This window comes from Apteryx rowi, unplaced genomic scaffold (assembly GCF_003343035.1).
Source record: "Apteryx rowi isolate R43461 unplaced genomic scaffold, aptRow1 scaffold_15, whole genome shotgun sequence".
In the NCBI taxonomy this organism is placed as follows: Eukaryota; Metazoa; Chordata; class Aves; order Apterygiformes; family Apterygidae; genus Apteryx; species Apteryx rowi.
The window spans coordinates 3,146,739-3,174,229 of record NW_020447752.1 but is presented as its reverse complement, the minus strand read 5'-3'; the positions used below and the strand labels follow the sequence as shown (position 1 = coordinate 3,174,229).

The 27,491-nt window shown below is 42.5% G+C and overlaps 1 protein-coding gene across 2 annotated transcripts in view; it reads right to left on the bottom strand.

Annotated features, from left to right (window-relative positions):
- Positions 1-8,536: 8,536 nt before the first annotated feature.
- Positions 8,537-27,491, bottom strand: part of TMEM132C (transmembrane protein 132C) — a 153,400-nt gene continuing 134,445 nt past the window's right edge. Inside the window, exons 1-5 of one of the 2 annotated variants that reach the window (XM_026058831.1) lie at positions 20,615-20,778; positions 19,830-20,103; positions 18,613-18,804; positions 9,232-9,736; positions 8,537-9,186 (exon numbers count right to left, since the gene is read on the bottom strand). In XM_026058831.1, the coding sequence (XP_025914616.1) occupies positions 8,537-9,186; positions 9,232-9,736; positions 18,613-18,804; positions 19,830-20,103; positions 20,615-20,778 (1,785 nt within the window). Of the gene's footprint in view, positions 9,737-18,612; positions 18,805-19,829; positions 20,104-20,614; positions 20,821-27,491 lie in introns of those variants that run through there. The other variant, XM_026058830.1, reaches the window with a different exon arrangement.

Sequence of the window (27,491 nt, the reverse complement as noted above, 5' to 3'; positions counted from 1 at the left end):
TTAACCAAAGTCTAACTATTTCCAGAAGCTGAGGGTGAGCCAGCATGCTCACTGTTTAGGGGAATATGCACTTTCAGGTGGAGCCTTTTGCAGGATCCAGTAAAGCCATATCAGAGGGAATTAGGAGGCAGTGCTGGACCCAGAATAGTGCTGGCTTTGCACTATCAGGTGTTTCAGCATGCACGTACCAGAAACCTGTCTGCTGACTCATTTCACAGAAGCACTCATCTTGTGGCCAAACTTAGGACCCCTGTTTGTGATGTGGAACAAATGCAGACAAGCTTTTCCGCAGTAAGAAACAATCCCTGGAATTTATCTCACTTCAGTCTTTCAGGAAAAGAGTGGGGACTTTCTTAGTTTAAAATCCCTGACGCCTTAGAAGAATGTTTAGAAGGCTAAAGCTTTTTAATCAGCCTCTCTGCTCTGGTGTTTGCAATCTTTTATGTGCATCTCAGCCCATCCAGTACTTCTGAGACTGGGAGCTTTCTCAGGCCCTCTTCTAAAAGTGCAGCTCCTGCTTGCTAGCTTGCTCCACTTCTCGTTCCACCCTCTGTATTAACTCACCCCTGCAAACCCGGGCCTGGGGAGGTCTCACCACACACCAGGATCTACTGTCAAGGCTGGTCAAACAGATTGGCCGGGTCCTTATGAGAGCCCCTCTTCAACTTGTCTTCCAGAGGCAGAGAACAAGTGTTTATTCTGGCTAGAACAGAAGAAATTTCTGCTCCCCATTAATCATGTCCAATTTCCCTAAAGGCTTCTCTGCCGATTTGTTACCGCACCTGTCTTCCCCCCTTTAGTGAGGTTGCTCCAATTCTGGATTTAAAGCATTTGACCCATCATTTGTCACAACAAATTCCAATCCAACTAGAATGTGTACATTGGCTTGAAGCTCTGCTCATCTCTCTTTCAAACACTTTCACCATGGTACTGTAAAAAAAACCTGGTATACCCCTCAGGGCAGTTGTTCACGGAGACAGAAAATGTTTCCTTTCCCTAGCAGGTGATTATTCCTCAATCCTGCCAGCAACAGCTTAAACCAAAACCCATTCAGTTGAAAGCCTCCCCAGCGCTTGGTGGATGAAGAACCTTAGGCTTGCAAAATTTAGGGCAAGACTTTTATTGTAAGAATGAGCTGGGAATTCAAGTATTTTTTCCTGACTAGTAACACCACTTTTTCCAAGAGCTTAAGACTGATTTCTCCAAAGAATTCCTCATTGGAGGATCTGAATCGCAGAGAAACACCCTGAGAAAGCCCAGCAGCTACAGCATGTGTATCCCAAATGTGAGAAGCCAATCTAGTGAGCCCAGCACAGCACAAGTACAGGAGATGCAGGATTTCCAAAGGAGGGTAGGTATTTGGCATCTGCTCGCAGTCCAGTAAGTTAGCTCACAGTCCATCCCCATGTCCTGCTCCTGCGATCACCCATGTTACACAACCAGCTGCCACCCGCGCTCTTTTGGAAGATCCCTTTCAAAACAAAAGCAAGCGCAAGCCTGAGACAGGTCACCGCAAGGCTCCCTCTAACATGCGGCAGGGGCAAGGTTTCGTTTCCTCCGCCTGCAGACCTCAGCCAGCGGCCCTGCGCGCCCCCCACCTGCAGCCACCACCCGCATCGCGCCCCAGCACCATGCCCGTGCCCAGCCCCATGCCACGGAAATCCCACCCCGACAGCCGCAAGGGTCCTCGCGTTATTTCAGGCTCTTTGAAACAAGGAGAAGCACAAACAAAATAATTGCTTTCAGGCCACCAGAGAGCCCCGCGCAGCCGGGAGACGCAAGGCTGGAGCGCCGGGGACGGCCAGCCCGCCCCAGTGGGGTCGGGCCCCGAGCGGTGCAAACCCAGCCTGCTCCGTCTGGGAGCCATGAACAGTTTGGGCAGCGGCACTGGTGGCATAGAGGCCATTTTAGTTTTCTTCCTCACCCTGAAAGCACGGGCTTTTGGGGCTTGCTGGTTCCTGACCGAGCACACGGCCCTCCGAGCCCCGACCCGCTTGGGCACAACACAGGCACCATTTCATGCCCATGGCAGGGGCCGTTTCCTTGCCCAGGGCGACACACGAGGAACCCTCACGCTTTTCTCCTGCCAATTCCCAGCCTCGGGGCACCTAAGCAAGCAGTAAGACTTCTCCCTCTCTCCAAACACAGCCCTATAATAAAAAAAGACCAAATAAAGCAGGACTCACTTTTTCCACCAAGGTCCTTTCTACATCGGCAGCCAGGTGTCCTCCCAGCAGCTCCCAAGCGTCCCTTCCTCTTCTCTCGCCTCTGGCAGCCGCCACTCTCCTTCCCGGGCAGCCTCTCACCCCACACGAGCAACACAGCTCTCCCCAGCCTCGGCTATGGACCCTCCAACCTGCTGCCCTCTCCCCCAGCAGGCTCTGCTCCTCRTTACCACCTTCCTCAGGTGACTTCACTAATTACCTCCCCCCGGGCAGCAGGCCCAGACCTCGTCCCGGCATGGCTGAGCTCCCTGGCTTTGGAAAGGGAAACGTGTGCTCTGGCCCAGAGCACCAGCCTCTCCTCCGGGAGTGCAGGCCACCCTCAGCCTCCTCGCAGCTCTGCCCTCACGGAGAGGGCAACTGTAAGTCACCCAGCTTTTGAGATGAAAGGCACGCTTCTAAGCGCAAATTTATTATTAATGAATTTCCGTCCTGGCTCCTTGACAGAAAATGTACCTTGCGGCATGTTATCTTTGCAGCCGCGCGCCCTGGCGCTTGGCGATGCCCTCCTCGGGCGAGCGCGGCCCCTTGCCAGCAGCGCCGTTCAGAGCCCCGTCCCGGTGCCTTTGCAGCCGCCGCGCGGCAAAGCCTCAGAAATGCAAATCCTGACATTTGACCCAAAGTGAATTTCTCAAATAAATTGTATTTCACAGCCTGGTGRTTTCCTCCCTGCTGAGAGGATCGTTTATGCCAGCTCGCTCATAAACGGGCTTTGACAGAATTTTTGGTCAGCGGAAGATAAATTGAAAAATTTCAGCATCTGCCTCTGTCTCTAAAGCGCCACGTCCTGCAGCTTCAGAAAAATTAAATGTGATGCCAGGGCTGCTTTTTTTTTTTTTAATTCTCTCCCTTGTTTCTTGAAATAAGGCCTCTCTTCCTCACAGAAACCATGCTATTTTGAAGATATACTCGTTCAGCCGCACGTTATAGGAATCAGTCAGGCCATACAAGCCTAGTGGCCTCTTCCGGGCTTAACACAAGTAGCAGAGAATCACAGTGCCAAGTCTCCAAGGAAAGAAAGAAAACCCCTCTGCCTCCTTTTTTTTCCCTCTGAAAAAAYGGAAGCCTTATTTTGGAGAAGTTTAATGGCCTTTATACAGACATCCTGCAAACTGTTCCCTTGTGTTTAGCAGGTCCGTGTAGACAAGTGAGGAGTGCCCTGAATTTCCGTCCTGCTCTGTGCTGGGAATCCTTCACACACGTTTACCTGGGAAGGCATCAGGCCATGGCGCACTTCCCTAGAGAAGCACCAGCAGCTTTCAGGTCCCCTCCCCAGCCAGGGACCTCGCAGGATTAGGTTATAAATTTGAGAAGTTTAGGGGCCGCTTTGGGGCTCTTGAGATAAGGAAGGCTTTTTTTGGCTTCAGGAAATGCCCCTGTGCAGAGCCTGGCCCGTGCCAGAGAGCAGCAYCAGTTAGGCAGGCTTTGCTCTGCCCACGCTGCACAACCCCTACGAATTACCCTCTCCCTCTCTTCAAACTCACCACTGCCCAGATATGAAAAGCACCTTTTCTTCTAAAGTTGCACACTAGTGGGACTGGGGAGGAGCAGCCATAAACACCCCAAACCCTTTGTGATCTCCCCTGCCGCTCAGCCAGGCCCAAATCGAGGTGAGGGTAGAGGCAGCAGGTACTTCAGCAGCAGACTGCTGGAAGCAGCAAGAGACAGTCGCCTTGCTTACTTCATCTGAATCAGTGTCCTAACAGCCAGGCTGGCACCTGTTACTAAAGGAAATACCAAAATACATAAAACGATTTCTGCTGCTGAAGAGACCAGCCTGTGCCAGGAGAGGCAGTCATCACCCCATCCCTCCTACTCCAGGCGGCAGGGCCAAGCTCTCTACAGCTCTCCTGTGGCCTTCTCTCTTCTCACTTCCATGGCAGGAGCAAACCAACCCCTCAGACTGGGAAGCACACAAGTTCAGTTCCACCATGTGGCAAGACAGCTTAAAAAAACCCCCCAAAACCAAAACACTTTTCCTAAACAGTCAAGGACTTATCATATATATTAAATCAAAGGTCCAGACTCCCAGCTGTTCTCAATTAACGTGGCTCTACCAGATGGCTTCAATGGAGACACACAGATTTACAGCATGTGTGGATCTAGACAGAAATGCTGTAGTTGTGACCAACAAAATAGTTGACACAGGATCTTGGGACTAGAAAGGCTTCCTGAGTCCTGCCCCCCCACACCTACTGCAGGCCTCACATCATGCAGGCCTGTGGTTAAACACATCTCGCCCTGTCTGAACCCATTTTCCACATTTCAATTACTATTGCATATCTGCTGCAGAGCCTGGAGCTCTGGTTCTGCCTGTTCACTGTAGGAAGATGTCATATTAAGATAGGCAGTATGTCAGGTGTCTTCCTCTTATATCTTTAAAACCCCACCTTGTAGCCAATGTGGAGGTTAGCTGAAATCCATCAGTTGATAAGCTGGGAACTAAAAGACATCAATAACTGGCATGTGTTAGTGAAAAAGCAACAGAGAAAAACATTGCAAGCGCTTCAGGGATGTTATGTTTCCATTTCAATTTGCTCTGGGGAAGTGGCTGCACTGGCTGCCCCGAGAATCCTGCAGCACTTCTAAAACTGCTGCTTATGCCTCTCTTTTTGGCCATGGCATGTGCTTACGCTGGCGGTTGTATGTGACTGTTACCAYTTGGGAAGTGATTATTACGGCACAGACAAGATAAAAAGTCAGAAGTRTAACGAATATCCACGGTAATCTGCAGCGTGTGTAAAATGCTGCATGCACGGGTGAATGGCACAGGTCCAGCTCTGGGTTACAGGCTGCAGGCAAAGGAGCCCTGCATGTGTGCGAGGCTCTGACAGCAGCCACTTGGGAGATGCTCCACAGAGACAATTTTTTCTAATTCAAATACCATGACAAAATAATGTCACTGAGAACTCATACATGGCTAACAGTCAACAAAATTTTGCTCTTAAAGGAGGTGTCATTTGCACATTGGCCAATGCCACAATAATCATCACCGTACATTACAAATATCTTTTTCCAAAGGGCAGTTATCTCAAACATACTTCCTAAGTCTGAATCTACACCAAACAGAAAACTATACATACAATCAATAAACAAAAAAAGGAAACGATTGTGATTATTTCACTGTAGTACAACRAATAAACTATAACTTTCCTACTGATAACAGATGATCTCTGCTCCTCTCTGGGAAAGCTGAATCCAACCTGAGGTGCACTAATATAGCAATGCATCTTTCAACACAAATTTACATCACTGCTTGTGAAAAGGGATTGCAAAATACTTTCTCCTAGGAAACTTCAATTTTTCCCATCCTCATTTCCATGAAAAAATGTTTCTCTTTCTTGAAAAAACATTTGAGCTTTTGGAGCGGAGGTGAATTAGAAATAATGTTTCTATTCACTGTGAAATACTTTTCCTAGCCAATATGGTTGGCTAGGAAATAAGGTCAATAAGGACCAATAAGGTCAAGAAAAACATGCACATGCCATCACGAAAATACAGAGCAAGATGAATTCTCCTCCTAAGTTTTTCTCTCAGTAACCAATTATTTATTATATTAGATAGAGATACCATTTTCTCTTCTGATCCTGCAAAAACTCAGCAGCTGAAAACAAAGTCAGGGTGCACAGACTAGAAATAGTGCTTTAGCAATCACTCCTTTTCTCTCGAGCCAGTATTGTACCAGCATCCCAGAAAGTGCAAGGGAGAGCTGGTTTTCTGGAGGTGCCATCCTTCATACGTGCTATAACCCACAGGGGCTGTTAGGAACATTTTCCGCCTTCTTAAAAATGCATTTTATACAATTATACTCTGTGTAGATCTGTGCTACCCTGGTGTATTATTTTTGTTCCATATCATCTTTCTTGCTCCTCTCCTGCTGTACTTTGCAGCTCCACGCTGTAAATGTCTTTTTCACCTCAGAGACACCTGCATTTTCACAGGAAAATATACTGATCCCTGAGGTGTGGCTGATGCATCACTGTGCTTAGCTTGTAAAGGAGCTGGGGGTCCCTTGGGATACAGGGTGCTTTGTACATGTCAGTTGTGATTCAGTGCAACTTGCTTCCATCTGAACCTACTGTATCAATCAGAGAAGCAACATAATTAATTATGACCGGGCTGCAAGGAAGTTACACACATCAGAAGCAAGATTCCTGGAGTTGTTCATGCTGATGGTAGGTGTGAAGATGAGCATGATTAATAGTGACAATGCCATGAACTGTGCCTGCCTGCTGTCTTCTCCTGCCATCCATCATCATCACCACATGTTGGGTGGGAAGGGGAAATGGTTCACAAAGGAAGGGTCAGAGCAGTGAAAAACTTCTATACATCTCTATTCTTCTCTCTTCAGAAAGCAGCTTAGATTTTTTTTCCAGCTGTTCGGCAGTAGATGCAGTACTTCAACACAGAAATGAGAGAAACGGCCCCCTCCCCTCAGAAAAGAGAGGTTAATTTGTCAAGCCATGTAAAGCATTTTAATTACAATTTGTATAACGTATAAATAAATATTACATTCTTTCAGTCTACAATGCATACTAGGCATATCTTGTTAAAACGTCCATCTATGTTACTGGGTGGCAGGATTGATTTTGTCCAAGTAAAAAAAAACCCCAAACTACTGAGTTTAGTAATTAAAAAAAAAAAAAAGGAATACATGGGTCTAAAGACAGGAACCGACAAACAACACAAGTGCTTCCAGCTAACAGTCAAGACATAATACTGCTTGCCAAAAGGCTGGCTATAGCAACCTCCTTTCAGTTACAAAGGATTTTGGATGACTGTGGTTTCCTCATTGCATAGACTTTGATCTGCATCCTCCATTAGTGTAAACTGGCACTGAGTGGATGTTCTGCCACTTTACACAAAGAATCTACTACTCTATTTTGTATTTGCTTCGGATTCATTACTGGTTTTGTATTTTGTTATTCAAAACAACAGCTTTACAATCTAATCTAGAATTTTCAGTCTGAGCTGGTCCAATGGCAAAAAAAATCTATAAAATAGCTCCAGGTATTTCYTGATCTTGGTTCAGTAACATTTCCCTCCCTTCAAACAGTGTGTCCAGAGGCCAGCTCTTCCCGTACAAGGACGTAAATGTTTGGGGACAATCAGTGTCTTTCTGTCCATTCTTCTTCTAGCTTTCAGAGCTTGTTTAGAGCTGGTGACATTAGAATAAACAGATAATTACAGAATGAAATTATAAATTCATGGACTCGGCAAAAAATAAAATCCAGGCTGTACATATTTGGCCTGCGATGGTCTCAGTTCCAGGTACATTTAAAATGCACCAGTGGGGCATTCCCATCGGTTGTTACTTCTAAATGCTAACATAAAACAGCACCTTCTTCCCTTGGTGAAACATGGGAACTTTGGTTGTGGAAATTTAGAACAAACAACTAAACAAACAATCCAAACCTGAAAGTAAAATTAACACTTCTTCCAAACAGAACATATTTCTAGCTAGTGTGAAACAATTGAGGCTTATGCTTTCAGAAGAGACACCACATTGAAATTATTAGTCAATATTTATCCTCTGAGTTCCTTAAATGACAGGAAATTATTTATAGCTAACTTAGAAACAAAATATTCTTGGTCCACTGTGAACTTCCTGAATTGCAAATTTTCCTGTTTTTTAAAGATCTTTAAAAGAAAAATACAAAATGGAAAATGATTCAGTATCACCTTGCAAGACAAACAGAAAAGTAAAAATAAAAATACCAGGTAATTCCTTCCTCCTTCACACACACTTAATGCCAAGGACATGTCTTCACTTCAAATGAAGGAACAGAAAGAAATGGCTCGAGTAACAATCTAAAAAGTCTCCTTATGGGTCACGTGTCCATAATCCTGATGTTTTATTAGAAATATAAACAATGTTTTATTAGAAATATAAACAAGTTATTGTTTGTCTCCTGTTTATTCTTTTCATGCTCTTTTATGTTCTTCTTTTTTAACAAATATTTTTGGTACTTTGAAACATTACTATCATTATGATTACTATGACCCATAAAAAATTTTTCACAATTTCACTTTGCCCAGTTCATCATACTGGTCATTCCAATTTCTTATTCCTTTCTGCTGTTTATATTCCACTTCCTAAATCCATGAATGGTAGAATATCCGCTGGAAAAACAAAGTGAAAAAACGAAACAAAAAACAAACCATGGACAGTTTGGCAAATTTCTTTCCCTGATTATAAAAACTGCCTTATCATTTCTCCTGTGGATTCCTTCCCCTCCCCCTCTTCCGTCCCAATATATACTGTAGAACTGAAGGCATCAAGGTGTGGTTAAACCCATAAAACCAGCGAGGAGCTACACTTTGTCTTTGAACTTCTCCATGTAGTTTCGTATCTCTTTGGAGTCCCCCAGGTCCATATCCTGGCACACCCACTTAATATCATCATCATTGCTACTTAGGATTGAGTTGACAGTAGGACAACCATCGTCAGGTGGGATGGTAGTGAATGTCGTGAATTTTACCCGCTTCCGTTTAGATGTCGGAGAATGTAAAGGTTCGGATTTCTGTTCCTTTCCGAGTTTGCCTCCTGAGTCAGCACACCTATGAATCTGGCTCTGAATGTTCTTCTGAGCACTGCCATTGAGGAGCTGGTTGCTCTCCTCACAGCCTGTCCCTCGGTCGATAATAGTTGTGTGCTCATCCTGCTGAGGTGACATGTCTGCTGTGTTCTCCAGCAGTTCTGCTTCATTTCCTAACCAGACCCAGTCATGAGAATGGGTCATGGTGGCCTGTCCTTCCACCAGAACCTGCTTGTGACGGTATTTCAGTGCAAATGTTGCACAGTTTATTAGGAAGACAAGAATTGCCAGGCAGAAGACCCCTAGCAGAGCATACATACCGATCTCCAAATCGCTAAGGCCCCTAGGTGTCTGTACCAGGTCATTTTCCTCCATGCCTGCGTTGCTTTTTGGGAGGTCAACTTGAGCAGGGAAGTTGGTGAAGTCTATGGGAATGTTCTGCAGCTGGCTATCATCTGAGAGTTTGCTGCCATCTAGCCTACTGTTTTTAATTACTTTATTTTTTATTACGGATTTTGCTGTGGTACTGACTTTCCTGATGGCACTTTCCTCTCGCTCTGCTGAAGAGCTACCATAATATCGTCCATCCTGACCATACCGTTCCTGATCCGACACCTTGTGCCGCCGGTCGCTAGCGTGGTTTTCAATCTCATCAGCATCATAATCTCCACCTGTATTGGAATCGGCATCATTCTGGCCAAACTTGACTTTGATGTTGCCATTCCCCACAGCCAGGACACTTTTCCTCTTGGACTTTTGGCAGGCTTCGGAAATCATCATATCTACCTTGATTAATGTGCCCTGACCTTCACCTTCTGCTGTCACAACTGGCCATTTTAAAGCAGCATTCTGATGGGTCGAGACAACAGATTCATCTAATGATACAGCAGAAAGGGAGAAGTCCTTGGAGTCATAAATGTCCAGGGGAGTAACAGAGCTGTCACTGAATTGAATCCAGGTGCTTACCACAGCTTCCTGAAAGGAGAGGGATATGGTTAAAGACAGGGTCTTAAATAAAAGAGCTCAACCCACTGCAGCTCATCAGCCTCTCAGCTCTGAAAGGCAGCAGGAGGACATGGGAGACAATGGCTCTGCACTACATTCAAAGCACACCACGCTCAACTGATGGGGCAGAAAACTGGTCACATTTTTCACTAAGATTCCACTGCTATCCTTCACGTAAATGTTTTGCAAAAGAAAATATAAAATAATTGATATGAGATGTCCATAATACCAACATTAACAAGCTACGATTTACATGATTTATAAAGAAAACCATTCCTGTCATACAAAACCTGAAAGAGGCAAACAGAAAAATTACTAAAGGCACTTGACAGTACACTTATTTTCCTCATGTTCCCCATGCAGAGGTTTCACAGGGAGCTGTCAGATTATACAGGGCATAAATACCTCAGCAGGAATAAAGAGCTACCATAGCATCTTAGAAACGGTTGGAGCAAAAGATTCACCTGAAAGAAAAAGATTCACAGAACAATTGCCATTTTGCAGGAGAAGGGTTTGTTTTAAGTGAAACACACTTTATCCTCGAGATAATTAAAAAGTCCACTACATTTCTATGTCAAGGAGAGGACGATGGGGATTCTGGTGTGATCTCTATGATATACAAATAGCCTGGATTTAATTGGACTGTCTTTGTTCTCTGCGGGTAGCACTGTTAGAAGTCATCATTAGAAGCAAATACAAAGCTAGAGGTCAGCTCTTTACCATTTGAATCCCATCCAGATGATATAGATATTTACTTCTCCACGTCTCAGTAGCTTTCTTTGCAGGAGATTTCTTTATTTTTTCATTTGCTCCATGTCTTGCCTGTTTAGCCAGAATACATGCAGGCAGGTTGCCGGAATGCAACTTCACATAAAAACAAACTTCTTTTCTTCACCAGACTTAAACTGCAGATAGCCTTAATAACTTTACATTTGGGTACATCAGAACAACTGGGCTGAAAATCACCATCAGGGAAAAATATCGCCACCCTGTTAACATCCAGTCATAATACAAATTTACAACCTAATATGGTTTTCAATTGGTTACAATTTGTTACACTATGGTTATAAACAAAGGGAAYTGCTACCCTTCTAGTTAAATTTAAAGCTTTTCAATGAAAACAGCAAGGGGCATTTAGCTGTGCAGAAGGCTGGAATATACTGAATATTTGATTTCCAAAGTGCTATCAGTAAGTTCTTAATGGACTGAAAGAGGGAAAATAAGTTGTGGCACAACAGGAAAGAAGGCAAAATACTTGGTGATTCAAATGCACTTCAAACAGCTGAAATGGAGCCAGGGTAACTCAAAAGCTGGGAAGGGTGATGTGCCTAAGGAAATTAAACCAGCTGATCTTTCATTAGAGAAACAATCCTGAAATAGCTGAACAGTCTGAAACACAGAGCTGCAGCTTGAATTTACATCATAGAAGTCTATAGTGGAGCAAACCCAGCCGTGGGAAAGTAAGGAATATTTTTTCTATGGATTTGTTTGGAGAGAAAAAGATGCATCTCCTCAGGGAATTTGACACTGGTGTCTTCCTTATCCCTAAAGCAGAAGGAGGACAGCCTCATGTACCACTGGAGAGGTACCACAGTATCTTAGAAATGATTAGAGCAAAAGATTCACCTGAAGGAAAGAGATTCATAGAACAAGTGCCATTTTGCAGGAGAAGGGTTTGTTTTAAGTGAAACACACTTTATCCTTGAGATAATTAAAAAGGTCCACTTATTTTTCATGAACCTACAGAAGGCAAAAACAACAGCATCATTTCAAGCATATATCGCAACCGGCTTGACATTGTCTACCAGTGGTACCCTCTTTTGGAGAGCAGAATGAGAAAATGAGTGGAAAATTTCATAGGGTCAAGGTTGGCAATGAGGAGGCCTGCATCTCTTCCTAGCTCTACTATGGACTTCTTGCATAATGGGAAGGTCTCACCTCACTCTGTATTCCTGGTTTTATGAAGCAGATGTAGAGAAGAATGAAATGGTAGTTAGCTGAGGTTTGTGGGCACACGTGATTTACTATAGGTATCAGAGGTGTGCAATAGCCAAACCATTATTTTCAGTCAGCATTGAGGTTTTTTTTATTTCAAAGAGATCCTATTTTTACAGGAAGAACCAATTTCTTTTCAGCACAACACAAAGCTGTCATGCTTAGATTATGGACGATATTAATTAAAAGGAAAAAAAGAGAGAGAAAGGGGAGAGAATCTCAAATCCTGCCAAAATGCATTGCATCAGCCTGAATATTCTATTTGGCAAAAGATCATCTTCCCTCATTCACATAGTTAAAGGCAAGCTTAAGGCAGGGGAAGGAAGTGAATTTCCTAAATGATTATAAATTCTGAAAGGCCAAAAAGAAAAAAGGAAAGAAAGAAGAAATGATTTAGTGCCATGTCCTTCAAAGAGCTGTTTCTGCAAATCCTATGTACCGCATCAATAAATCCCCTCTGAATCTCTGACAAGGTCCTCCAATTACTATCAGCAGATGAAGATGGATTGGAGCCTTCTTACCTGCAAAGCTGCTGCCCCGTGTCTGATGCCCCCAACACAGAGGTTACAAATGGCTGTGCTCATTAATTATTAAGCATAAACAAATAGTTTGAGGGATTATCTGGCTCTCCAGTCATTCTTTCCTCCTCTTTTCCTCTCTCTTTCACACACGCACACACAAACGCATACTCATTTGCACTCTAAACAAATTAACCACAACTACACATTACTGTCAGTGTCTCTTAGAGGACGGGATGATTTATATGGTGACTGTGATGATATGAAGTGAGTCAGATACTGTATATTAGAACACATCAATGACAGCACAATTCAGTGCAGAAGAGATAAAGAAACTACTTCCCAGAACCACTGTTGATTACCAAATACCATGCTTTCCAGAAGTATATAAAGCACTTCCTTTATCATTTTCTCTTGTGCCCTTTGCTACTCTCCTTCTCCATACCAGGTATAACTACATCCCAGATCAGCAAGTTTGCCAGTTTTTCTTGACCAGCTGCAGTTCCACCACCTTTTTTGGCCTTGAATCATATTGCTGCTCATCACCCCAAAGATGCCACTTGAGATACTTTCCTGATAAACAACCAACTTGCATTTTGCTTGCTGTTAGTAGCTTTATCTCCCTTGTTATCCACTTGTTATGTTTAGGTGGGTAAAACACAAAGGGGGAAGTATCAGGAGACATCAGTAACATGGCACTAACAGAAGCCAACAGCACCTGAGGAGCTCTGCATTGCCTAAGCTGGCAAGCCTTGAACCCTGTGGCAGGCGTTGAGCATGGACACCCATCTGCTGCCTGTGTGTGACCCACCTGGTTAAAACAACCAGCCTCACACTCCAAAAGTGACCTGAATACAGAAAGCGGAGCTGGTTTGGAAGCTCAGCAGTAAGTATGGCACACTGAGAGCTAGTGAGTCCTGCTGCGCTGTGCCTCGCACAAGTTGCCTGTGAAAATCTGGGAGACATAATGATGATTATTTTGCCCTTTAAAGCCTTACATAGCATTTGAAAGTCTGCTTATCTTACTGTGTTCCAGTGAGCCCATCTGTGGCATCACAGTCAATGTTGCTAGATACCTTTCAGTATGAGAGACTGTGACTACAATGTGTCCTTCAGTACCTGCTTGAAAAAGCTAGGGTCAGTTAGATATCAGGGCATGATAGCTTGCATTCTTCAAGCAAAAATTAGGGGGAGTAAAAGATGTAGGATTGGCTAYATTTTAGAGAATTCTGCTGCTTAGAAAGATGGATGATCTTGATTTTATTCCATGCCCAGGAGTAAGAGTCCTTTTAATGGTCTTCATTCACCAAAGCACAAATAAAATTATTTGTGAATAAGCCTTCAATTGCTGGGGTCAGCTGCAATAGTCTTGGAGTGATCAGGACACCAAAGGCAAGAAACGGATGGCTGGATGGCTCTGCAGAAAACAAATGCATCCCTTCCTCAAACAAAGGCCAGGGAATACCGTTTTCAGCAGCTTCTATTAGAATAGCTCTGATTATTTTATCTGGGGACTTGCATGCTGAAATGGGTTTCCCTAGCAATTTTATCACATGAAATATCAAAGTATTTCATGTGCATTTATTTTAAGCCTGTGGCTTATGTAGTAAAAGTTGGGCTTGATCGTTATGATGTGGAAATGAAAGGCAGCCAAGACTCAGATCTTAATTCAAACCATGCATTCCCCTACTGTGTATTTGTTTCTCTCCTTTTTGTCCAATCTGCTAATGTGACATTCCTTTCCAGTGGGAATTTGCTTGTATTTGCAAGGGGAGAATTCAGATTCTTATCTAACAATACATCCTTTCTCCCTCTCCCAAGCTGCTTAATTCCTTTGTCATACTGGTGTGCCATTACATTGCTCTGTCACTTTAAAGTAGATATAAATACAATTTAAATGTAACTTATATTGCCAGAATGGGATAATGAATCCATACCATAAAAATACCCTTAATATCTGTTACTTAACTCTGAGATGTCAGTGAACTCCCAGAACTAGTCTGCATGAAGGACATAAGCTAAAACAGAACAGCATCGTGTCAATCCAAAAGGCAGGGATGCATAAGTAAGTCCAGCTGGTCTCCCTGGCTCAAGTGGTGCTGGCCCCCCGCACCTCCTATCAGAGTGAGAGCTGACAGTTCAGAGGACACTCCCAGAGGTGAAGGAGGACCTCACAGGATTGGGTCTTGTCACTGATGTCAACAGGAGTTACACGTGTGAAGGAGAAGAACTTGGCCTTTAGCAAGTACTAACATTGCTCTTTTTTTGCCTAAGAAAATGTCTGTAGTTTTCCAGTAGCACTTAGAGATATATTAATGCAAACAGCTATTTATTAAAGGCTTTCTTTATTCTTTATTTTATCCACTCTCCTATTTCAGTTACTTAGACCATAGGCGATACCCTACAGTGATGAAAAAGCTATGATATAGCTGTGAGCTTCCCCTGCAGAGCCAGATGAAATGTTAAGAGTCCTTGAAGCTCACTCTGATCACAAAACACTTAAAACACTGAAAGTTTTCTTTTATTTATGATTTTGGAGAAGCCTTAAAGATGATAGTGTTGATTCAAAAGTCATCTGCAAGCCAAATGGAACAGCTTTTCTACCTGAGCAGATGGCCACTAAAAATAGACTGTTCACAGCTCTAGTGTCCAAGTTTTCAGAAGTAGCCTTGGCCAAGATATTTCAACTTTGATATTTAAAAGTTGGTCAACCTGCATTTATTTTTAGGCACCTAAATCAATGATCTGCTCTTCAGCATCAATGAACTCCCCCCTGATTTCAAAAAAAGAGGCATGGGCTCAGCATCCCTCAGGGTCACCTCAGGTAATTAGCTGTCTAACTACAGATAGCAATACCTAACTTTAGGCATACAAGATTAAAAATTTTGACTTACTCTCTTTGGATTGCTAAGTATTTGGGGAAACTGTCAACTTTTAAAGACTTGTGCTTTGGCTGCTTCATGCTACTTATGCAGAAATGGTGCAGTCATTATCAAGAAAATAATCTAGTCATTATGTTCACTGAAAGAAAGTCACAGCTAAAATACTAAGTTCATTCATATGATATTGAAGGATGTGTAATAGCACAATCTGTATAATGCTTTATGCCTTCCATTGTACTATAGCAATGCACTGTTTAATTTGCAAGGGACAATACCGTGCCTGCCAGAGTACCAATTACCCAAGGACATTTGCTAATCTATGCTTAGGCTTGGCTATTGAAGAAGTTAAAGTGGAGCCAATGAAAATATTTGACTAAGAACACACTGACTATTTTTTTCATACAACAATGTTGAGACATATACAGTCATTTCTGAGAAAAATCAAACCTTCAGCTATCTTAGCTATTATTTTATTTGTTTTTCAGCTGTATCAGTAAGGTTTCCATGATTGATTTGGTCTTTTTATAAATCTGTTTGACAGGAAAAAACACACTTCAATAATGAAGTCCTTGCAACATTCATATACTGACAAGTATATGCTTAGTTCTGGGCTGCCCTCAAGAAAACGAGCCCCCTCTTTCAAAAAGGCTCAATTTTCAGAAAATACTCAGTGCTTGCCTTCTGAAATTCCAGCTCCAGTAGGGATCTCAGCTGGTATACTCCAAATTGCTAGTCACTTCTGTAAATTTGAGCCACAAGCATTCCTGCATTTGCATTAAACCCTCTAAGGACAAGTGGCTGAAATGTTATATCCTGCACTTATATTGTAAGCAAAGGAAAAGCTCATTGTGACTCTATAGGCCATTCCTATGTTAGGACCGTTCCCTTCACTGTATTTTCTAGTGTGAAAACTATTCCTGTTTTATATTTTAGTGATGCAAATGTGAAGTTCCCAAGGTCTCCTTTCAAGAGTCCTGTCTTGGGCATGGAGTGTTCCCTGCACAAGGCTGAGTAAGGTTTAGGCCTGAGAACAAACAAATGGCTTATAATCAAGTGGGACACGAATTCCACAGCACATGGAATTAGCAGAGGTCTCTGGTATGAAGCCACCATTGAAGGGTCCTAGTAGCTGGGGGACTGTGTCCCCAGCAACCCAGCGTGACCGGGACCGCTAAGAGGCAAATCTCACAATGCCTGAGTAGGAACTGATCGTTACCAACTCCCCGAAGGGAGGAGTGATGCTCCCTGCAAAGCGTTCAGCGGGCAAGCAGACAGGCCACTTCTCTTTCTCCCAGGGAAGGGGAGGTGGGTGGGATGCGGATGTAGGCAATGGGTAGGAGGGCTCCAGAGTGGAGATGGAAGTGGGCTTCTGCAAGAACAAGGAGCTCTAAGTTTGCTGGAGACTGGGACAGAAGATGCCTGGATTGGAAAAAACTGATTAATTTGGGATTGCTACTAAGCAGCTAGGTTTCCTTGGGCTTTCCAGGTCCTGGTTTAGAAAAGTTTTTCCATTGCCTTCTAAAGGAATCCAGATCCTGATTTTTTCCACTTGAAGGCTGGAGAAGAAACAACAGATTTTAAACTTCTCTTACTGAGGAAAAAGTGTTTGACTGGCTCTCGCCTCCTGTTTTATGGCCGGTGTCTTCAGAAAGCACAAGGCAGTAGTGCTATCTGTAGGCTGAGAAAGAGGACAGTAGCAACATCACCGCACTGTCCAGCAGTACCAGAATTAGAAGATATTGCTCAGAACGGGAGCCTGGTATGCCCATCACTTTTGTGTCAGAAAGTGCCATTCTAAGGAAGCTGAAATTGTTTTGCAAAAGAACATCAGCTTCAACAAAGTATCTCATGAACATCATTCCATAACACAGATGCTGGGAAAAGTAATTTCAAAACAAAACCTATTTGATGTGTTTATATTTTTATAAACTATGTTTAAACTAAACTAAATTATATTTACAGTTTTATGTTTATATTTATAGTATTTAATTTTTTTTACTCTTTTCTATTATTTCATAGCTTGTCAATTGTAATGATGTATAATGACATGTCATATCATATCATATCACCATGCCATAATACAATATGGCATGCCATGTTAGGCACTACTGGAATGCCATGTCATAATATGTTATTACCTGCTTTTGATAAATATCTTTGCATACTTAGGACAGAATATCTATAAATCTGATTAGCTGATTAAATAACTCTGAAACCTTTCCAGACTCACAAGCTCTTTTATCTGCAGTCAAAGCCACGATACTTCCAATGATGCTGGAGGACAAACAGTGCACTCTGTCCTATACAGCAGAACTAGGTTAGGCATGCTTTAGCTTTTGCTTTTACAGTCTTTGTCTGAAGACAATATGTCAGGAGTGGTTTCTAAGCCCTGGAGAAGGGTATAAATGGGTTAATTACGTAAGATTCTTATGTTTACAGGATGAAGTAAATTGAACAGATGGGCAGCATGTCCTTCTAGTTTGGGCATTTTCCTGTCACTAGGTTATAAAACAATCTAAATTATTTTTATGTTCCAGAAAATTAGGTAGCAATAATCATGAAAATGGGCCATAAAACTTGACTTGAGTTCTTTCCCTACTTATGTGAGATGAAATACAATTTTTGTGAGAGCAGTAGCTGTGGATGGCATTAATTGCATGGTCCCCAGCCCCACCTGTCAAATAACTGACTGAAAGAACGATGAGCATACAGCTTGTTCCATTGCTACTGACCCTTGTTTTTAGTCTGTTCCACAGCAACTGTTTGCCTTGATCTGGTGTCATTCTCCAGTCCTCCTTTCCATATGGGTTGTGACCTGAAACACACTTCTTGAAAGACTCCCTTTATGGAGATGGAAATTTGCTGGCTTGAATTAAGTAGGATCAGCAGAGTGACGCCCTAATGAACTGAATGATGAACCCCCCAAAATTCCAGCTAGAAAATAAAAGAAGAAAGGAGTTTGGCTGTCTGCTGTGACTCCAGGAGGAAAAACAAATGTATTTGGCTTTCTTCTGCCTCTATTTTATAGCCCTCCAAAATACTAAATTGTTGTGATACCCGCAGTTCTGTGCTCGCTGGCATGGAAAACAAGGGCATGCTCATATAGCAAACAGGGATCACTTTCCACAGACTGCCTGTATTGCAATAATAAAAGCTTGGGACAGCCACAGATGTTGCATTATTTAAAGAAAGTGTACTAAAAATGTAAATAATACAAACATAAGCGTAGTCAAAACTTTTACTTAGGATTAAGTCCATATTTCAAGGTAAGAAATGAGAGGACGATTCCAGAGTGCCTCTAGAGGAAAATGATTGCCACCGACATGTACTAAGGCTATACCRTGGCGCTTAGCTTGTAAACTTGCCACTGAAACACCATCAGTATACCACACTGATAAAATATCGACCAATCCCAAAAGGCAGCAACAGTAAAAACTGGAGTGCACACTACCTGCTTAGGAGTATGAAGCAGCTCTTGGGCAATGGTTGTAGCCACAATAGCCCGATTACTTGCTGTGCTTGGCTGAAGAAAGAGTGAAAGCCCAGCCACCAGTTGGACTCCAAGGTCTGTTATGGTCACTTTGTCATCCAGCACTGTCACTGTCTTCTCTGCCAGGATGGAGTCAGACAGAGGAGACAAAACCTTTGGAGAAACCCAAAAGAATGTATTTAGGAAAAGGCTGATCAGTTAAAACAATCTTTATTTGGTCATTATCCCCTCTTGTCTTCAAAGTTTTAGGCACAGAAATGAAGTGACAGAACATGCTGAAAAGGCTGTCTGGTTTCAGGCAGAGGGTGGGCAAAAAACATTCAGTAGAGAAGTTATGACCAAGAAGATTGTACCCAATATTGAGCAACAGCCTGTCTCAGCTGTGCTATTTGCATTGCTTCATTTAAAGTGTTGATTTAAAACTTTCTTCCCCTGCTACTCTGGGTCCCAGTATGGATGAGCTCATCAGACCTATCTCCCAACCATTTCAAAGGGAGGTTAGCACCATTTAGGATTTGTCCTTCACTTCTTTGCTTGGAAATACTCATTCCTCTGTCTTTGCTTTTTCTGATGAAACATCAAGGTATTAGGATGTATTCCCTTTAATGAGACTGATGGCCATATGGCTATCTTTAGGGAACTGAGGATAGCTAGTTCGTGCACATCCCCTTTTGCCTCCCTTTCATCTCACATCTATACCCCAGACAAGCTTTATTCACTCTTTGTGTGTTGACTTAAGCGAGGATTCAGCTAAGGGGGGAACTGGAATATGGTACTGGCAAATTCCACTATCAGCCTCTCAGGATTATTAACCAGGTTGTATTTTTGTTTCCTGAATTAGTGTTTAAATGAATCAAAAGAAACTCAGCATTATCTAAAGATCTCTTTGTCTCAGAGTCAAAATGGTGCCCATCAGCTGACTGGTGGTAACCTGCACCTGCGAGGGGCAAAGGCTCTGAATTCCCAATGAGTCTGAAGTGCTGCCTCTCCTAAATGTCTTTGAAGGCTCTATGGCTTCCGGCTTCTGGACATGGTGCACRCCTCAGACTGTAGCTAGCTTGGGCCAATGTCCTTGTGTAGCATTGCAAAAGGCCACAAGAATGTTATGGGAAATTATCCGATTTCAAGATAGCAGAACACTATATGGGAATGGCAGAATCTGGTCCAGGGCACAGTACCTGCATCGTTGTCATTCCTACTTCCCGTCCAATCAAAATTCTGCCATCCTGCAGCTTGGCAATGTGAGGTTCCTCCACTTTCATAAAATCCATTACCAGGTCTGTAATGTCAAACTGCCAGTCTGAGCCGAGAAGGTAGTTCAGCTGACCCCAAGGGCTAGAGTCCTCAGCTACAAACTGTGTCAGGACGCGCACCATGGCATGCTGGTACTGCAGAGTGCATCCTCGTCCTTTCCGTTCATCTTCATCCTCATCATCACTGTCCCTGGTGGGTCTTTTTTCATTAAAAAATGAAGCACAAAGAAACGTTTTCAAGAACGTTAGTGAAAACTAACATTAACTAGTTAATGGAAATTAGCTAATGGAAAGTACCCCCTTAAGTAACAGCCTTCCCTTCTGCAGTGTTGGTACCATTGCTGATTCATGGCTAATTAGCCTGGTGAAGAACCATATGAATGGACTATACTGCTTCTTCACCTAAGCTGGTATGTCTGAACAGCACTTATTAACTTGGGCCAGTTGAAGTAAGTAGACCTTACCAGGGCATCACGCTGTACTCTGTTGCACACAATAGACACACACAAAGGACCAAAACTGTCATAGACTTTAAAAGTTTTATTACATTTGCAGATGTCCCATGCAAAGCTGGGGACTCCAGTATTGCTGTTCCTCAGGGAAGGAGCCTGCCTTTTGGGTGCAAGTGTTGTAGCTGTTCTTGCTGAGGGTTAAAATCAACTCCATTCTTTTCACAAAAACACCTAAGAAATTGAGCAACTCAAACCTACCTTTTGTTGGAAACAATGGGGACTCGCCAGCCTTTTATTTGGCTCAGTTCAGTGTCCGAAATGTCAATCTGAAGAGGCAGGCGTGGAACCCAGACTGTGATTTGCAGAGGAGCACTCAGATACTGATATGTGAAGTTCACGAGCGCATTCACCTTGCCTTTCATTTCTTTGCCATTGACAAAAACATAGTCACACCTGTCAGAAACCTAGCGGAGGGGGAGGAAGCAGAGAGAGAGAAAGAGCAGAAGGTAATTGCTGTGCCAAAACAGGCTCAAAGTGGAACTCTGGCACCTCAGCAACAAAAACAAACAGAAAAGGCTCCCTTCTCTTCATGCATGTTAATGACAGCCTTTTACAACGGAGGCAACTAAGCGCAAAAGTTCCTCATAAGCTCAGGAGGTGTAATTATGTTGGAGATGCCTGAAGACTGGATCCTATTTCTGAAAGTGGTGGTTGATTTTCTGTTTGTTCTGCAATGAGCCACTAGCGGACCACAGCTCTCTGGAATTTATAATGAGCAAGGCTCCTTCCCAGCTTGGCCAAGAGGAGCCCAACAAACCAAGACAGGTCTCATTGGAGGCACGCAGCAGATCAGAGCTCTGCCCTGATGAGTTTTGACCTCCACGGGGGGTGACAGTGCTTTTAGTCTAAAGACAAAGCTGGCTCTGGAGTGGATTTCATCCATTGAAGAGTAACTGCAATAAATGTTATCTGTTTATAAATGTTTACATTTTGATTAAAGCTGTAAAGTATTTCTAAACACTGCAGTAGATTTATCATTAACATGTAAATACTGTCCTGAAATATAAGCAAGCATTAGCATAGTCATGTAAGAGTTATATCAGTAATCACTGCTTTAATCAATGTTGTAATTTACAGACCATTGAGTTTTCTCATTTATTACCTTACTGAGCACGAGTGATAAAATCACTCCTGAATATATAAATCATTAAGAGGGATGCAGATAGTATGAAGTGACTCCATGTGATAAAGTCATTGTCATATCTATTCCTAAAGGTGTCATAAATGTCTGGGGAAATCCTGTGGCACATTAATCATACATTAAGTGGCTAGCAATGGGAGCTGTTACATTACTAAATGAGTTGGTATGTCTGCAGAAATTAACAGTAAACCCAGCAGATCTTTTCAATTCCTAGGCCTGCTCCCATCCCTTCAGAATCCTATTTCATCATCCATAATGAGTATCATTAGCAGTGGTAATGTGTCTCCCACCTGAACATCTATTTATACTATCATCTGCTCCCTTTAATCTCCACCCGCCCTTTCCAATACCATTTTATTCAAATGAGGTTTATCAGCTGGAAATGCTCATGTCCGCAGGCTAATCAAACAGATGGGTGCCCTCTATGACCACAGAAACAGGAGCTAAACTGTTCCCAGTCTGACATCCACATCCAATTTGTATCCTCTGTCAGGATTAGGCACTGCTTGCATTCTGGTAGAATATTTGACGGTGAGATTGCAAGAGGAAACTTCAGAGAACACAGTACAAACATTTCTATGACACATTCCCTGAAGAGGCTTATGCTCTAACGGGGTTGTGTTCACCGAAAACACGATTACATACTACAGTACCAGACCCACCTGTTTGTTTAGGCTTCTGCCTCAGACCTTCTCAGGCAGGTTGAAAAGTGGGAAGGCGGTGGAAATGCCCTCATTTTATAACTATGAATGGCATGCCCTGTTTTTACATGCGTTACTTGAACGGCAATACCAAAAGGGGCTTAGTTCATATTAGGCTGTTTCAGAATGACTACTTGTCTCATATAAAAGTCCTGTGCAGCAGAGATGCATAATATAATATATAACATAACACAGTGATTCAGAAGCCTGTCCTAGGTGGGCTGCAGTGCCATTGCATCGGCTTCACCTTGGGAGGGGACAGCACCATGGAAGTGCTTCTCATGAAAACAACTCCAACTGCACATGCAAGCAAGAGTTACATGTCAGGAGCTAGCGTTGACTTCCTGATCTAGGAGTTATTTCTGCCGAAAGCTGTGTACAGCTACCAGGATGTATTGGGGGCATTCAATCCTCTTATTTTCACTGCTAGTATCTAATGCAAGCCCATTGCTTAGCTGCTGTTTGATGGAAACAGGAATATCCTGTGGGTGACTCTCCTCTCTAGACACTGAATTCATAGATGGATAAACTTTAAAGGAATTCTCATCTAAACAGTATACCAYGATTAAATGTTACCTGTGGCACATCATCCTCAGCGCAGGGCTGGGTACAAGGAAGTCCTGGCTCGCATGGGCTCTAATCTCTGTCTTCCTCTGTGATCTCGGGAAAGTCACTTCAACTCTTTCCATCCATTTTTCCCCCCTGGTGTGAGCACCACTTAGCTCAGGGAGCCTTAGTTAGCGAGAATCAGAGAGCCGCACTGCACCTGGAGCGCGGACCATCTTCTAGGGCAAATCAGGAAGCCGTTGGTGTCCCTGGGGGAGAAGGCCCTATCTCTGGGACATTTGAAAAGCAGCTTCAGATATGGCTCTTCTTTTCTTAGCCTATCTTCCTTTGCGCAGAAGCTTTCAGGAGGCTTGTCAGTACAATCTAATCTAATTCTGCTTGGAGCAGCAACCATTCCCATTCTGACACTGGCTCCATCCTGTTCCTTTCTGCAGAGTTGCTCCCAAAGGCAAATGAATGAACCTTTTTGAGGCAGTTAACTGTCTGAGTTTCTTATTTATGCACATAGTAAACCACATACTGATAAAGATTTCCAGTAACATGTTCAGCTTCAGACTGACCAGGTCTGGCCTAGGTGTATGATGTAATATTATCTAAAACCCAATATTGTCAGTAACAGAACAAATGCAACTGTCAGGGAAAAACCACAACAATAGTAGCAAAACTGCAATTCCTAAATGGTTCTGGGCTGAGATCCAATCTCCATTTTTATTTGTAAAGCTGCTACATGCCTTCATGGATATGCGACAAACAAATGGCTAAACAAATATATCCAGCATCCTAAGGAAAGTGGCTGCTGGAGCTATCAGGCAGCCCTTAAAATTGCCACAGGTTAATATTTATTACTGGATATGCATCAACCACAGTGGCAGGTCTTTATGACTTGCAATGAGAAAAACATTACTCTTTTCACCAAGTACAAGCATTGTTAATGTCTTTACATATGCTCTTTCTTCTGTTCCTTTATTTCTGATAAAGAGGCAGCACATGGAGAGTACAGTAGGACCAAAGTTATACTGGATTGCATTACTGTATGCATTTTAACTGTTGTACTTCCAGGTAGCCATTCTTCTTGAAGTAACATTGATTGCTTCTGACAAAGACAGGCTACAGCTAGCGCTATACAGGGGTTGAAAGGGAGAAGGGAGGAATAGTATCTTAGGATCTAATTCACAGTGTGAATGTGCTCTCCATATGCACAGGCTTAGGATATACCTTCTCTAGAAATATTTGATTAAAGCTATTCCACAGTTTGCAGCTTCTGTAATCACTGCATCTCAGGTAAGCTCAGCTGTAGAAGGCTAAGTGAAATAAGAGCAAGTAGAATCACTTCCCTCGTCCTTGTCTCATGCAATACCATTTAAAAATAAAAAATAAAAAAGATTTCTCAGCCTGAGTGAACAAATCCTGATGTGCTGATTCTGCTATAATTTAGAACATCAGAGGGCATGTGTAAGGTCTGATTTGCTAAGCAGACCCCCTCACAAAAAAAAGATAGAGGATTATGTGACTGCATCATGTAGTAACAGACCCCCTTAGCTCAGATTAACTCAGATGGAAATCACATCACAGTCATCTTGTTTTTGGAGCTATTCAAAGCAGATGTTGTAACACTATTTTGTTTTGTTCTCATATGGGGTTAAGAAAGGTGGGAACACAAGACTGGATAGGGAGAACCTAAAACATAGAGGAAAGATGGTAGGGAGATTAAAAAGAGTAATAAATTAAATGGGAGCATATGGGAACTCAAAATCTTTTTAATTAAAATGGTGTATTTGTCTAAACATTTTTGACTGATGACAGTATCTCTTTGTTTTTCACCAGTGTTTTAAAACACCTGTGGGAAGGTCACTGAACAATACAATGACCACCTCTCATCTCAGAGTCTTGCCCACAACACTTTAAGGAAGTTTCTGAGAGGCTGGAAGGCTGGAGATTTTGTGTGAACAGTGATATGCCTCTCACCTCCTGTAGTATTTATGCTTTTGCCATGAAAACATTTTCCCTCTGAAACTGCTTTTCATCTTTGGCATCTGAAGAGGTGTGAGATGATGAAGAGAAAGCCTGCTTAGCCACCACCTTTACGTGATTGTTTTTTTCCATTCTGAATAGCAGATCAGCAAGAAGTTTTGCATTTTAAAGAGTTTTCTGATGCTATTTCAGCAGTTTCTTTCATTATTAAGCTGCATTCAGCTACTTTTCCCCCTTTTTCTATTTTTCTAACTTCTCTCTAGATTACAACTAAAATAAAGAAGCCAGACAGCAAAAGACAGGGCTAAGCACAATTCCCAAGAGGTTTCTTCTCTGTCTTTCTTTTTTCTGCCATTATATTTTTGTGCCCCTTTGTAACAAAGGCCATTGCCTTTCCAAATGACTTGGATAGTTTCTCTCTGCCACAAATCACATTTTATTGAGCTGACAGAGCAAACTACTGTCTGGAAATCAAAAGAAGAGTCACTCCTGAATCACAGACTATGGTACTAGGTGGTTTTGTGATCTGAGGAGCGAATGTAGCTTTCCACCTGGTAATGAACAAATTAGTTGCAGTGAATATTAAGGAGATTCCTGGTGAGGTTCCTGAACAAATGCAAAACCTCTGTCTCTTCCTTTACTTGCTACTTTGCAGATTAAGATCTTGATCCTACAGTGAGCTCTGCATTGCGGAACTGCAAGAAGAGAGAAGCCTATCACAGCACGAGCTGCCTGAAGTCACCATGAAGAATGGGACAACATACTGCCTTGGACTCTGCAGCCATAAAAGGGACTGTTGACACTTCTGTAAGAGGGAGGAATAGGGTAACCCCGTTTTGTTGGGTTCAACGCCACTGCAGGTTCCTGAGAAATCTTCACTCAATTACAGACAGATGGAGGCAGATGCTTTACAAGACAAATTCCATGTCAAATATAAGTTAAGACTGTCTTTCAAAAGATGGTGAACTCAGAACACCGTCTGCTCTGTTTCATATCTGTAGTAGCCAGCAGTGGAACGAATGACGACTAGAAGACCTAAAAATGAATGAGTGTTATAGACTCTGTGAGCCTACTCTAAGCTTGTTTAATCCCCTAGTGGTTTTTCATCTCTGGAGACATCAGTCTCTACCAACAGGCCTCTGAAGAACAATTCTAAAGGACAAAAAAGAGAAGCTCCTAATATGGCAAAACTGTTAAGCTTATGAACACTGCATATTTGCGAGTTATCAGCCCATTTTCTAGGAACAAGTCTGTGTGGCTTGGCTTTAATTAAACACTGAGGTTTAAAAGGTCTCAGAACTTTAAAACAGAACAGAAATGAAGAGATATGATAATGGTAGATGGCCTGCTTGTATTCATTAGCCTATTAGATCTGAAAAACATCCTGCAAATAAAGGCATACATGCTTCAATACCCATGCAATAAATATTTTAAACTCTATTTTTTGTCAGCTGCTTCGCAGGCTGCCTGGCTGCCATCACTCGAAAGCAAAAAAACCAACATTGTGTTGGAGAAATCAAAGAAAGATAATTATGGTAGAAAAGGAATTTGCTAAGTACACCAGTAGGATCCTAACTGGCTATTGCTCAGTAAATGCAGGCAGGGAGACCCAAATGATTACAATTAACTTGTATTCTTAGAGATAAATTTTAAATGTAACTGGCATGAGCTGGGCCTGTGGTGATGAGTACCTTGTTTGGATACATATGTAAAGTAGAGGCACACCCAATTAGTGACCACTCTAATTAAATTAGGCCAAAATGACTTGTCTAAGGTCAGCAGTGGAAATGAGAATAAAACTCAAGAGTTGTGATTTCTAGATCACTCCTTCAAAAGTGAGACTGCTCTCCCCTATTTTGTATATTATCTCCCCTCTTCATCGAACTTTGCATGAAGACAGTGATTACCTAATTCAGATCTAACTCTGGGTTCAGCACTTGGTTTGTGGAAAACTCTTTGATGTTCCAAACTCCATTTGGAGATAGCACCAAGCTGTCAGAAAATCTGCTTCACTTTAGAATAATCCACAAAAAAATGTCTGGACTGTAACAGCAGGAATATTGCATGCCAGGAGAAAGACATATCAGTAGGTTTGCATGACAGAGCCCCCAGGGTCCTTCACATCTAGTATTCCTGATGTTGACTCTTTTCCTTTTCACTAGTAGTTTTAATATGATAGATAAAAAGAAGCTTGCATTCCTGTAAAGAGACATCACAGAGATTTTTCTTCTGTTTCTGTCTCTGCTCCAATCTGTTTTTATTGCTGGAAGAACATATTTACATTTTGTGCAATAGCCTCATACAGTGAAGAGAGTACTGCTGCAGTTTAGAAGAATCTGAGTCCCTTAGCAGGACGCAGCACAGATGGAGTCCCTATTTCTGAACAGGTTCAGCCCCGATGAGCTCTCTTCTCAGGGCCCAGGAAGGTCAGTTTTGCGATATGTGGCTTTCAATCCCTCCTCTAAGACTTAGGCTCACATTATCTTCACACTGTGATTTTGACGTGACAAAAAGTATTGTAGAGTGTTCTTAAACAAATTAATCATTTATTTAAGATAACAAGTTTTGCAGTACTTGAGCAGTGGTTTTCTGATAAACTTTCCTATCTGTCTGGAAAGGTTCAGAATCTTATATTTTGGTGCGTAAACCCATTTACCCATTTCTCTTATACGAATATAAGTGTTGCTAAAATATT